Source organism: Oryzias melastigma, linkage group LG20 (assembly GCF_002922805.2).
Source record: "Oryzias melastigma strain HK-1 linkage group LG20, ASM292280v2, whole genome shotgun sequence".
In the NCBI taxonomy this organism is placed as follows: Eukaryota; Metazoa; Chordata; class Actinopteri; order Beloniformes; family Adrianichthyidae; genus Oryzias; species Oryzias melastigma.
Window position 1 is genome coordinate 23,772,271 of NC_050531.1, and position 14,159 is coordinate 23,786,429.

Here is a 14,159-nt window from a genome sequence, read left to right on the forward strand (position 1 = left end):
AAAACCTAAATAAAACACTTCTGTGAAGTAGCTTTAATAAACAAGTAAAATACAGCAAATATAAACTAGGAAAAAATACAATTTTCTCGTAGTTCTTATACTTTCATATAAATGCAATACATTTTTATTTTACGTCATTGATAATGCTATTAATGTATCATATATTTTCTTTGGAGAATCAATGCATCTTAAAGATTTCAAATAATATTTCAGTTTAACCAAAAAAACCTTAAAGATGGGAATTATTGTCAGCACTCTTTGTGTATGAAAAACTTGGCTAAACGTAGGACTAAATTATAGCAGAATTCTTCTGTTTTGGATGGTAGTAGAGCTCCAAATGTAATATTCTCTAGAGTTAAAGAACCTGGAATTTTAGTTTTTGGATGTATCCAACTGGGTATGTTATTCCAGAAGAGTTGTGTTTTTATTATTATTATGTATTATTGTTATGTAAGTGATAATTAATCATGTGATAAAGTTTAGTGACTTTAGTGGCTTTAACATCTTTAGAGCTATTGAACATTTTTAATCAAATGTGATTCCTGTTCTCATTTAAAATTCTTAAAAATAAATTATGACTTTGTTTTAGCTTGAATTTGATGATGAGTGATTATGAATAGCTGATATCATTATTGGTTTTCATTTATTCTTTTTTTCTTTTTTATTATGTGATTCTTCTTTAAGTTCTTAAGACATCAAATTTTTAGTTTTATTACCATGTTATTATGTCTGTCTGCAGCATGAAGAACTTCGTATTAAAAACAAACAAAACTCTGTCTTTTTCTGTTGGAATACCTTTAGAGGTTGTTGTTTGTGTTCTGACAAACCAACAGAGACACCTGCTGTCAGTTTAAAGCGTTTTAAAAAAAGTTATTGATCCTGGAAGTCTGAATCTGATCATATCGCTAGCTTACCTGAATTGTTTCCGTTAGCCTGCTGGTTAAACTGCTGCTGTTTTCTGCTGTGTTTTACGGCATTGACATTTTGTGATCTGTTCATGACATGCAGATTTCTAGTGGAGTATTTATCCGGAATAATAAGATTAAAATATTAAGTGCTGATTATAATAAGAATAAATGGAAGGTCCGATTTTGATGAAGTCATCAATCACGTGATCGGGCCTGATCGGATCGGGACATCCCTAGTTCCATCCCAAATCCAGCACCCTGAGACTGTATGCTAGCCGCAAGGAAGGAGGCCGAGGACTAGTAAGCGTGGAAGTCACTAATCCAGGATGAAACATCCAAGATGCATGAAAATGTCAAGCTCAAGGCCCCAACTGACGGCGTGCTCAGTGAATGTCTATGTAGCCTCTTGAACATGAACCTGAATTAGTATAATCTAAATCAGCTAACTCAGCTGAAGCGCTAGTCAAAATGGAAGGATTGATCCAAAAGGCCACCTTATTGTGCCAGACAAGCTATTTCATCCTCTGTGGTTTCCAAGCACCTCTGGTCTTACATGTCGATGGATTTTACCACAGGACCTCCCACTTCCATTCCATCGTGCTTGCAGTGGTTGATCAAATATCCAAGATAACTAATTTCATTCCCCGTCCTAAACTCCCCACCACCAAGGACACAGCAGAAGTTGTCCTCTGCCATATTTTCCATCCACGTGGATTACCTAGAGACATAGTGTTTGATTAAGGCTCCAAATTTCCCAAAAGTCCTGGACAAACTTCTACCAGCTGTGAAGGGTTTTGGTCAGGTTGGATCAGGTTTCATTCCCAATACACATTGCTTTCCTCAATCACTGCCCCCTCCTGTTTTGAGGTGGTTACAATATATGCTGTATATATATATATATATAATATTTTGTCTATCTCTTTTCCTCCCAGGAGGATAAAATTGTGTCTGACTACTGCAAGAGCAGGAATAGAAGCTGTGCTAGTGAGGAGAATCTAAGGCAGTTGGAGGATCCACATCTGCTGTTGGTGGATCTGTTAGTGCTGAAGGAGGATCCACTGCTCTTGAAAGAGGATTTCCTGCTGCTGAGGAAGATCTTTGACAGCTGAAGAAGAATCTAAAGCTTATATTATTATTAAAGTAATATAATTACATAAAAAAAAGAGAAATGAGACGAAAGCAGATATAAAAAGCAGTATTCCTACACAGATGGTATAAAGTGTTTCAAAGGGAAAGCAGTTTGAATAACAGGATCATAGTGGTGTAGCCTGTTTGTTGGTAAGTGGGTAAAAACTGTCTTTTAATCTTTTTGCCCTGGTTTGTATTAGAGTATTGTATTAGTGTTAAACGACATTTGTGTTTATGCGGATGACAGCAACAGCCCCAGTCGCCCATAGCCTGACCTGCAGAAGACTGAATGAGTGGTTTGGATAGCCATTCAGATTAATCTTGACAATCATTGAAACGTAGAAGCACATCGTCTCTGACTGATAATCTGTTGATCTCTAGTGTTGTCATGTTTAAATAGGAAGCAGAGCAGGGGGCTCAGGACACAGCCCAGTGGGGTGCCAGTGTTTAGATGAGACCAAACTGGGAAATACAGCTCATCCTCATATTCTAATAAATTATTGAGCTGCCCAAGCTGAAATTTTTGAAGTTCTGGGTAAGTCTGAGTTGAATTAATGTTTTGAAAGAGGAACTAAAGTCCACAAACATCTTGATTCCTACCTTTTTTCCCTCTCTTTTGTTTGCAATGTCTCCATGTCAAAGCAATGGGTTGGTAAGGTTCAAATGGCTCCTTGACTAAAATGGAGCTCTGGTAGTGTCCTGACAGGAAGAGTGTTTTTACTGTGTGAATTCAGTACCTCAAGCTGATGCTTGTTGAACTTCACTCTGCTGGATGTGTTCACACTGTCAGTCTTTTGAATCTGCTGAATCCACATCAACTGATGAGAAAGATCTATGATCACCATATTCATCAGCTGCCATAGTCTTGTTGCTTGACCTTGGTTAGGGAGTTGGCGTTGAAGTCTCCACATTTCGTCTTTGGTTACTAACATCTGAACACTGACTTGCTGATTAACATTTTTGTTCTCTTGTCTTCCAAACTAAACTCTTTCTGTTAAATTAAGCGGCACTCCAATTCCCTTCTGCTTCTGGCTTCAGCTACATTTGAGACAAACAAGCAAAAAGTAAACAGTCATGAATTTGAGAATATTGAGCATACTTTGTTTCCACAAAACATCTAAATAGGAAAAACATCAATGCTAATTGATCTTTTCAGATGTTGAAACATTTACTCAAGATCTAAAAAAAATGCCTTCACTTCAGTGCTTTTATATTGAGACCATTGACTGAATCAGAAAACTATGAAGGGATATTTGTCCCACCATACTGACAAAAAAGTCACTTTTGAGATCAAAAATTCCTAAATTGTAAGCAAAATGTTATTTTTTAAAATCCACATTTTCAAGTTTGCAAATAAAAATATCAAATATTTTCTTTCAAAATATTTTTCTTTGGTTTCAAAAAACATGTTTGCGTCTGTGTTCCAAAAGTTTTCAGACACGTCTCTAGTCTCCATTTCTCCATATCTTTCATTTTGCGCTCATGGTTTTTCACTTTAGTCTGACATTTGTGCCACCAAACAACCAATCACAGACAAGAGGTTCATGCTGATTGGTCTAGATTCTATCCAATCAAATCACCATATTTATCTAACACGGTGTCACTGCCAAGGATCAGAGTCTGAACTGGCTCTTTTACCCTCAATTTTGTCTCTATGGCTGAAGAAAACATACTTTTTATTCATTAAAAAAAAAAATCATAGTTTATTTGGGCATTTTTTAATTTTCTTTTGTCAGATTTGTAAATCTATGGCTGAGGATCTCCAAAGATCTGCTGACATTACACTAAACAAAACAAAACTGTGTGATCTATAAATCATCCAGAGGAAAATATTGATAAAAAGATGGATGTTCTTTAAGATCTGTTTATTGTTAAAAAAAATATTTAGGACTCACCAAAGAAGGACTCGTGTATAAGCAGAAGAAATGACATTTCTTTGAATCTCAGTTTCTCCTTTGAATACATTTGCTTCAGCAGATTATCCTGAATGACAGATTGTCTTATTATTAAGAACTCATGACTGCCTTTTGTTTAAAGCAAAAGACAAAATTATTCATATATGTATGTATAATAAGCATAAAAATTTTGGATTTCTGTTTGCTTTCTGTTCTGATTTAAATGTAAAGACTTCAATTTTAAAAGTGGAGTCATTGACAACTAAACATCAACAGCTTAAAGAGGGTCTGGTTAGCATTAGAATAAAACATATGGCAAGAACAACAAAGAGCACATTTGGAAGGAAGAGAAAACCATATCAATCTGACTACAACAAAATAGGCAACAGTTTGCTCTGAGCCTTAACTCTGGCACATTTGGTCCTGTTCTGATCCAGTAATGATTCCTTTCGAGGTCCTCATGAAAGCTCACCTGAATTTTGGATGGGTCCAAACGAGAACTCTAGTTCTCTAAACAATGATGGTCTCTATTTAGCTGCTGAACCAGCATTTTTCACTTCTCAGGTCCTACTAAACGTTCTGTATCAGATCTTAGTTACTTAACCCCCTCCTGTTTGGTGATGAGCTCCGAGCTGCAGCAGGAGGACAGGCTGCTCCACACTAATTACTCTGCTATGGCCTTCTGCCTCTCTCTCTGCTTCTCTGTCTCTCTGCATGCCTTCTTGGATGAGCAGCCGCCATCATCATCACCCAGCTCACCACGCCGTACGTTGGCCTGGCCCCGGCAGCCGGCGACAAGCAGCTGACAGGTCAGAGGAAGCACACAAGCACACACTCATGCTGAAAACATGGAGTGGAGTCAGGCTCTGTGGACAGTCAGAGATGTCCTTATCACTGGGGTCTCACCAGAATAAAGGTCACTCAAGACTTCAAAATGTCTTTTGCTCTGCAGAGAAATGAAAACAAAATACTTGCAGAGCTTTTCAGAAATCTAAGAGACGGCTTCCATGCCAGCATGAGAAGCTGCTCAGAGAAGTCCTGTCAAAGCTGTTTTCTGAAACAAACACAGCCTGCCTATGTCCGTCTATGAGAAATCTGTACACATTCAATGTTTTCTTGACGGTGGAAGCTCAGGCTTCAAAAACTAAAGGAAACTAATCTACTCAGATCCCAAATAAAGTCTGTGTGAGCAAAAAAAATACATTGCAATTGTTATTTATTAAGGGTTCACCAAGACTGATTATCAACAGACAAAAGGAACAAATTTCAAGTATTTAAACAAGGATTTAACTATAAGTTGTTCACAATAAATCAATGCGAGAGAAAGAGGAAAAAGAGAACAACAACCTGGAGCTGGAGCAAATGAAACAGTCTCCAGCATTCAAGATGGCCTGACATCTATTCCACATGGGGTGCAAGAGGTTTTCTGTGCCATGAGCTTTAATGTGGTCCAATCAGACTAACACATCACACTCAGCCATCAGTCAGTCTGTGTCTATGCTGATGAGGAACAACATAGGGGGTACAGGAGGGGTGGGAACTGGAGCTGCCCCAGAATGCAGTGCCCTGGGCCAGGACAGAAGAAGGGGAGGAGTGAACGATGCACAAAGGAAACGTCCAAAGTCAAAATGAGGCATTGAAAAAGAAGAGGGAAACTGAGAGGCATTGTTAATGCTACTTAATGACGCGTTCCATTTCCACCGTTAACTCATCCGATAGCTCCAAGATTGAAACGGGTTATGTGGTAGCCTGTCTTACCTGATAGCCTTTTTATCCATCATTTCAAAGTATTTACATGAGCAAAAAAATGTTCTCTCTTTGCCTCCTCTGATGATGTCTTCACCTTGAAATATTGATGGCTACCAGTTTGCACTTGCCTTTTAGATATGCAAAATATGCAGTAGATGTGAAACAGCTATTGCATTGTTTAGTAAATGATGTTGCCAGTGCTGACTTGTTCACCCTGTATTCACCCCACCCAGGTTTTTGTACATGTGCAAAAGGCATTCAGAGGACTGTTTTGGTCATCTATGTTGTGCTATCCAGTTTGTGAACAATATGTGACCTTCTTTGTGCTATAATGCCCAAAAACAGACATATTTGGACGGGTAAATCAAATTAAATTTTTCTCGCTCCATCAATTTAGCATGTTTTTATGAACAAGGATTCTATAAAATGAAGTCTAAAGCCATCATTTATCCTCTAGTTCAACCATCTATATTATCATGTGTCCATGTAGAAATGAACTACTAAAAAAACTCAATTTGTTGTGCTTTGACTTTGAATTGGTGCTTAAATTAGTTTTTAAAACTCAAACAACTTCTTTGAACTAAAATGATAAGAAATGGAAAGGTTTAAAACTAATAGAATAAAAAGAATGTAACGTTTTTTGAATAAAAACTTCAGACATGAATTTATTTGATTAATATTGGTTAAAAGTAGAAATAAAACTAATTTGGATTAAATTGATCACTTGAGTGGATTTTTTTGTACAATAGTCATAGACTGTTCAAAACCTCTCACTACACACTTTGTGATCCTTTTCACACTTTTCACTCTTATTTAAACTGTTAAAGTTCAATAAAGAAAAATATGTCCAGTTTCAGCTGAAAACAAAGACCTGCCAGGTTTAAGGTTTATTTGTCAAGATGAAGAGTTCTGGACCCACAGCTCAAAAAGAGTGATTTACAATGGTCTTTTAGCCAGTGCAGTATGCAATGACAAAGAAAAAAAACAAACTCAATTGCACATGAAAAAATTGCAAACCAGTGGGAGCGTGACGGGTGAACAGCAGTTTAGTGAATAACCGTGTGTTGAATCTGAAGGGGGGGGCAGAGGTGGAGCTGCCAGCCTCTGGAGGGTTGCAGGTTCAGTTCCTGCCTTGCCCACAGCAGAGGTGCCATGAGTTGACTGGGAGAATGGGACTGTGACTGTAAAGCACTTTGGTGGTAGAAAAGCATTACACTGTTATACACCTTTGGTCATTTTGAACTTGTTTTTCAACTAAAATGTAAAAAGATACAAAACAAAAATATGTAGAGTTAAACTGTTTTTATGCAAAAAATTAGTCTAAATTTATGTCATTTAAAATGATTTAATTAGCTGAAATAAAAATAAATTAATCAAATCAAATAAATGCAATAATTACATTTTTTAATAAATAGATTATTATAGATTCTGCACTTAAAGCAGTGATGACTGAGGAGTACTGAATATAGAGAGAATTTAATTGGACAATTGCTTTAATAATAAATGTTAGGAACAGTTTATTCATTTTGCTTGTTTGAAGAGTTTTACAGACATTCATTAAAATATGCTCTGCCATATAGATGGAAACATTAAAAACTGCATGGAACCTTAGTGTGACACAAGCTTAGAGTGACCTGCAGTCTAACAATGATATTTGCTGATGTGCAGCAGTCTGAGCGCTGTGAAGAGGAGAGCAAACAACCGTCCTCCATCCAGAGAGGCAGCAGCCTCGGCCTTCCAGCACAAGCTCCACGCTTCTCGCCTGTTTGTCTGTCTGTGTGATCAGACTGCAGATGAACAGGTGGACTCACACAGACACACTCTGACACACACACAATGTCACAGTTTGCAGGAATTACATTTAAATATTTACCAGTTTCTAGCTGTAATCTTCTCACAGACTGTTTCCACATTAGCAGGAGCTCTTGCAGTACACAATAACACCCATCCTTACGTTAATGCACACACTCGCAAATCCACCTCCCACTCAGCTTGACAGACTTGCAGCCTGAAGCACAAAAACAGCTTCAGTTTGGCCTTCAGTGACACACAAAGACATACACAAAGTGAAGGACACCTCACACACCAACAATCAGAGTCTTCAAAGTGTTTTGGTGGTCTTTAAACTGAAAATTGCAAATGTGTTCCTCTGAGGGGTGATGTTGTGTAGATGTGCATGGTTGGATGTGTGTGTGTTTGGGCAGTGTAGTGAATGTGCATGTAAGTTGTGTGGGTTTGTGTGACTGCGTGTGTTTGGGAGTGTGTGTGTCAGAATGTATGCAGGGGTGTGTTTGACTGTGTGTGGGTGGGAGGATGTGTGTGTTGGGCTGAATATGTTTGTTTACCTGTGTGTGTATGTTGGGGTGGGGGAGATTGTGTGTCTGTATGCAGCTGTGTGAGTCTGAGAGGAGACACTGATAGAACAGAGGTTTTTACTCCATCTCTTCTGACCTTGATGAGACTAAATGAAACTCACAAACAGGACATTCCTTGTGTCTGAGAGCATCTTCGGTCCAGAGGGTTTGCTGGTATCGGGTTTTCTTCCATCGGGACCTGCTTTTGTTTTAGAGCAGACTGTCAGTGATTCTCCCTCAGCTGGATTTGATATGGGGAAGACATAAACCAGAGCAGTTTAAGAACAAACAGGTCTCTTGAATGGTTCCACTCCTGCTTTGACACCATTCTCTACAGGTTCTGTGTCACACAAAAGTCTGGACTGAGCTCTTCTTTCCTTATAGCACACAATGGTACTTTTGTTCTGAGCAGCCTGAATCATCAGGATGGGAAAATGTCCTCGCAAGAATGAATTAGTGACACGTCCCCACAAGTTCAGGTAGACGCACACAGTGTGACTGATGACTGCTGTCAATTTCTAAATGAAAAAAAGCTGCAAGTCCAAAATGACACATTAAAGCGCTCAACAGTGATGGCACATTCTGAATGCTTCTCATCTGTCGAGTCACCTGGAAGGATGTTAGACCTGGACCACACTCACAGTGGGGTAATTGGATTTGGGGCCTGACATCCTATCACATTATACAGTGGGAGCAGACGCTCTTTGCTTTATCTCATCTGTGTCTCTACTGGTGGAATCACAAGCTTATGTCACAGGCTACAATCCCAACTCTTAATCTGGGAAAAGGTTACAGTTTTTTATTCCCTAATTTTCCATTTTGTTATGACAAGTTCCTTCACAATTGGAACCATCTAAATCAGGGGTCTCAAAGTCAATGTACCCGGGGGCCGCTGGAGGCAGAGTCTGGGTGAGGCTGGGCCGCATCAGGATTTCCACAAGAAAAGCTCTGATAAAACACTCCAGTGTTCTCAAATATCTTTATTTTTAACACAAAATAAGGTATAAAATAAATTAATACATTAAAAACTAAATTTAAAAAGCAATCAATCATTAATAAATACATAAAATAATAATAATGAGCATACAGCAGATACAGACGACTGAAGAAACCACATATTGACTGACTGACTAGAGAAAACTCATTATTTGTATTCAGTTTCAAATGTCTGTATTAACAGCTCCTCCTCCAGAGTGAGATAGAAGCCCCGGTAACGAGAAAATCTTTCAAGGATTTCATTTTTTGTAGATTTTTGCAGAACTCCTCACAGTAAATAAATCTGATCTGTATGTCTTCCATTCATTGGAGGTGTGGGGTGCTCGCGCGGGGCTGCATCAGCGCGCATTTGGGGCGGGGCTGCTCTCCATGGGGGTTCTATTCAAATACGCGTAGCAAATTTTTCACTCCAATCGTGTTCGGTGCTTCATGGCTTTTCCTCCTCCCAGCTGACTGGAGGAATGAATGAATGAATGAGTGAGGAGGTACTGGGCAGCCCGGACGATGTCCCGCCCTCCAGAGTTATATACCTCACCGTGATTGGTTCGTTCAGCTCTGTACACAACAAGTGTCATTCATTTCAATCTTGGGGACCGCAGTAACATTAATCTTTCATATGAAGACGGGGGTTTAAAAATTTCAAAATTGGTTCCAAATTATTGTCCCGGGGGCTGCAGATGGCCCCTTGGCTGAAAGTTTGAGACCCCTGATCTAAAGGCTACATTTTCTCTGCTTGATCCATCAGGAACTTAGGAAAAAACGGTAAAACTGCTCTCAGCAGATTTAACACTTTGCAGTCTGAACTACTGACCAGTTTCTTTACTTTGTTCTTCTCTTTTTTTACTGTCAGCTTCATCTCATCTCTTTAGCTCAACCTTAGGTTTGAGGAGTTTGTTTTCACTGGTTTATGACTGTAAGTTGAAGCTAACTTGCTCACTGCTGCAGTGTTCCTTTTCTGCTAACTGCAGTATCTCACAAACTGATTTCACCTCTTACATTTCTTTTCATGGTACAACACTGCTGAAATGAATTTTTGACACAACAAAAGGTAGTCATTGTCCATCTTGCATAGCAGTGTCATTTATTCTTACACCTTAGACAAACATTAACAGCTAAACCCTGGAAATAAAAGTGAGTACACCTCTAAATGGATGAGCACAATGAGTCATTTTTCTTCTCCAGGATTATGTGACTTTTTAGTTACAATGTCTCAGGTGTCAATAGATAATAGGTGTGTTCAATTTGTTATTGAAGCTCTGACACTCTCTCAACCTGGTCACTGGAAGTTCAACATAACACCTCATGGCAAACAACTCTCAGAAGTCTGTAAAACGGTTGCTTGCCATAAAGAGGGTCTAGGATATACTGTAGACGATTGCCAACACCCTGAAATTGTGTTGCAGCACAGTGGTCAGATGTTTAGAAAGACAGCTCTGACTCAGAACAAACCTCCCCATGGTCAGCCAAAGAAGCTGAGTGCTTGTTCTCGGTGTCACTTTTGAAGGTGGTCATTGAAACACAGATGTATGAGTGCCTTGAGCTTTGCTGCAGAGGTTGAAGAGATCGGGGTGAATGTGTCAGTGCTCAGACCAAACGCTGCACAGTGCATCAAACTGGTCTCCATACTGTCATCTCAGAAGAAAGCCTTTTCTGAAGATAACACACAAGAAATCCCAGAAACAGTTTGATGAAGACGAGCAGACTAAGAACATGGATTACTGGAACCATGTCCTGTGGTCTGATGAGACCAAGATTATCCTATTTGGCTAAAATGGTGTCAAGCGTGTGTGGCATCAACCAGGTCAGGAGTTCAAACACAATGGTGTCATGACTACAGTCAAGCATGGTGTTTGTAGAGTCATGGTCTGGGGCTGCATGAGTACTGCTGCCAGTAGGGAGTTCACCATATGTCGCTAATTCACAATGTACCATTAGAAAAAAAATGGCAGCATGAATGGGATAGAGCTACCACAATATCATCATGGGCTTCTTTCTGATGCAGGCAACCTCACCATGCATCAGTTTCTGGTAAGCAGTTGTTCACTGAATGTCATTTATGCCTTCAGGAGCTGCAACCAGAAAACCAGAACCAGAACAGGAAAAGCAGTCAGACCACACTGTGAAAATTGCTGGCTCCATCGCCGGGCTCCTGCTCTTTGTCATCATCTTCCTTGGAGTCATCCTTCTGATGAAGAAACGGTAAGAACAGGTTTGAGTCAGCTGAAATTGGACCTTATTCTTCTAAGCACAAGGAAACTCTCATTTTATTATTATTATTTTTTTTTATTAAGCCTTTGAAAAAAAAAACACACATCTTTGGACTTGAACTATGAGCATCGATGCACCCCAGGCACTTCAGAACTGGGTTATGAGGATTTTACAGGCATTTAGTTAATTTTCTTATGGCAGTTTCTAGCTCGCTCTACCAAAACATAAACATATTTTATCATCATTATTGTTTACTGTAGACATTGTATTTTTCCAATTAAACAATATTTAGTTTAAAAAAAAACGTGCTGCATGCACCTGAATGGAAAAACAAGATTTCAAACATTAAGAATAAATATATGAAAGTGCAAAGTGTGACTAAGCAGCACATGCACAGACACACTCACGTCTACATAGCATCATCATGACTACCAGGAGAATATAAGGTTAAAGCAGCTCATTGATCAATCAAAAGAATCTATACAGAATCCCATTTCAGCAGAATCAGGGATCACACCAGAGTAGCTGAGCAGTCTAAGGTTACACTTTTGTTTAGCTGTCAAACTAAAACGCACAAACTGGAATGAAAAGCTGCTCCATGACCTCACTTGGAGGCTAATACCAATAGGTGTGTTTGTCCATTTATTTTGTTTGGCATGATTTTTAATGTCTGGAAACAGCACTGAAAAGAAGCATGTGACACTAACAGGCAACCACATTGTCTGCTCTGCACCTAATCCCGTTTTTATAAAATGAGGAAATAGCGGTGTTCTTCACTCTTACTGTCACTAATTAATATCCAATTACAGGATGCACCATAAGAGAGAGAGAGGAAACCCTATCTCTAAGTCTTATCACACTTCATAATACTGTCAGCCAATATAGAAGCAATTGTCAACAAACAAACAGGTTTAATGAAAAAACGTCATTCACAATTCTGCAGGTCTTCAGTCAGACACTAGATCCTGGGTGTCGATCATAAAGGAAGTTTTGAGTGGATCGGGAGCCATCAAATATAAATGAACAAAAAAGTTTATGTTTAAAAATTGTCAGTGTGACGAAGAGGTGTTAGGATCCATTTGCAAACAGCTTAATGGAACAGAGAAAGGGCAAGGCATAGACAGCGTCAAAAAGCAGGAAATTGTCAAAAACACAGAGGCGAGGCAGGGGAACGAGTAAACAGGTGTGGGTCAAAAACACAGAATCAAACTAGAGAAAACTGCTGAGACTGACAGATAAACACAATCAAGACTTCTCATTGAAGAAGGCTGGTGCAGTCTGACGATGATGAACAGCTGTGCATGGAGAGGCCTAGAGTGGTGGCTGATGGGAGTTGGAGTGAGAAAGGTGCTGAAGCTGGTTAATTCTCAGGAAAGGGGTCCCTCTGGTGGTCGGAGGAGGACATGGCTGAGTGAGTCCTGACAGCCAATCATCATCCTGATCGTGGCTCCATTTGACTTGATAAGAACTTCAAGCTGCAATGAGATTGTTTAAGCATCTGTGTAAACATTATGTAACACAGGTTAACAATTTATTGTAGTGTATGCCACCTTTTGTGATACACGTATTGCACAGGCTGATGGCCATAAATATGTGATATATTGTGCAGGCCTACAGAGCACCACATTCCACTTTCTGTTTTGTAATTTTTTATCCTCATAAACTTCAGAAAAGTGTGAGGGCTCAACGTCAGATTCCTAACCATCGATGTAGCTGCCAATGTGCTTCATTTCTTCTAGACTGGCCCGAGGTCAGTAACCTAAAGAATAACTTTAGAAAGAATGCATCTTGAATCTTTTTTTTATTTGTCAGCACACCATGTGCTGCGGCAAAATGTCAACTACAAATACATGGGTCCAATTCAACAATTAAAAAAGACAATGGTCACATATGCCAATATGCCACGTCTGCTGGCGGAGCCTCAGAGATTGAGGCATTTTACTTGCGGATATGAAAAGAGTCTACCAAAATAACTAATATTTTATAAATCATTTGTTTTTAGTGTTCCAATGTTTTCTTAAAAGTCTTTTTTTTTAGTTACCTCGAGCTGAATGGCTTCCAGCAAACACACACATACTTGTAAAAAGAAAGTGTGTTTGTGAAATCATGAGTGTTTGTACATGTTGTCACATGTGTCTGTATATGTAAGAGGGATTGTGGGTGATCATGTTTGTTTGTGTGTTTTGTTTGTGTATTGTGCGAGTGTGAGTAAGATTATGCGCTTGTGATGAAAATTGTGAAGAACGTGGTTATGTGTGATCATGTGTAACCCTTGTGCATGTTTTTATTAAAAGTGGGGTCATCTGGACCCCATGAGACAGCGCGCTGAACTTTTTTTTTTCTATAGTTTTTTATCTTCACTTATGTCTGTGGTAATAACATAAAATCCTGCCCACCTTTGTCATGACAGGGATAACATGACAATGTAAGGTTTGGGTCATTTATGACTCCAAGGAACTAAACTTCACCTCAATTTCTATTCCATCAAAATGTAATTTTATATTGTCCTTTATTTTTTCTGTAATAAAAACCATAAATTCTGTTGTCTTTTCAGTTAGAATAATTGGTAACACTTTAAAATAAGATTCCTTAACAAGCTTTCTTAACACATTAATAAGCATTATTAATGTTCTTATAAGGTGTTAGTAAGACATTTATTGGTGTAATAAGCCTAATAAGGCTTATGAAATTCCCAAGTTAACACATTTAAAAGCATTATTCATGTGTTAATATGATGCTTATTGTTACATTTATTACCATCGTATACGTGGAACAAATGTTAGTGTTAATAAGCTTAAGAATCCTTAATAAACTTTGTTAACAGATTAGCAAACATTAATAATGTGTTAAATGCTAGTAAAATATTTATTAGCATTATAGGTGTCTGGCAAATACCTGATAGTGTTAATGAGAATATTGAC

General features: G+C 38.6%; 1 protein-coding gene across 1 annotated transcript in view; it reads left to right on the plus strand.

The window, feature by feature from the left end:
- Positions 1-1,248: 1,248 nt before the first annotated feature.
- LOC112139027 (receptor-type tyrosine-protein phosphatase mu) overlaps positions 1,249-14,159 on the plus strand; it is a gene marked incomplete at its 3' end in the record, with an annotated part of 50,021 nt that continues 37,110 nt past the window's right edge. Inside the window, 3 exon segments of the mRNA XM_036217534.1 lie at positions 1,249-1,294; positions 4,666-4,740; positions 11,097-11,229. Of these exon segments, the coding sequence (XP_036073427.1) occupies positions 1,249-1,294; positions 4,666-4,740; positions 11,097-11,229 (254 nt within the window).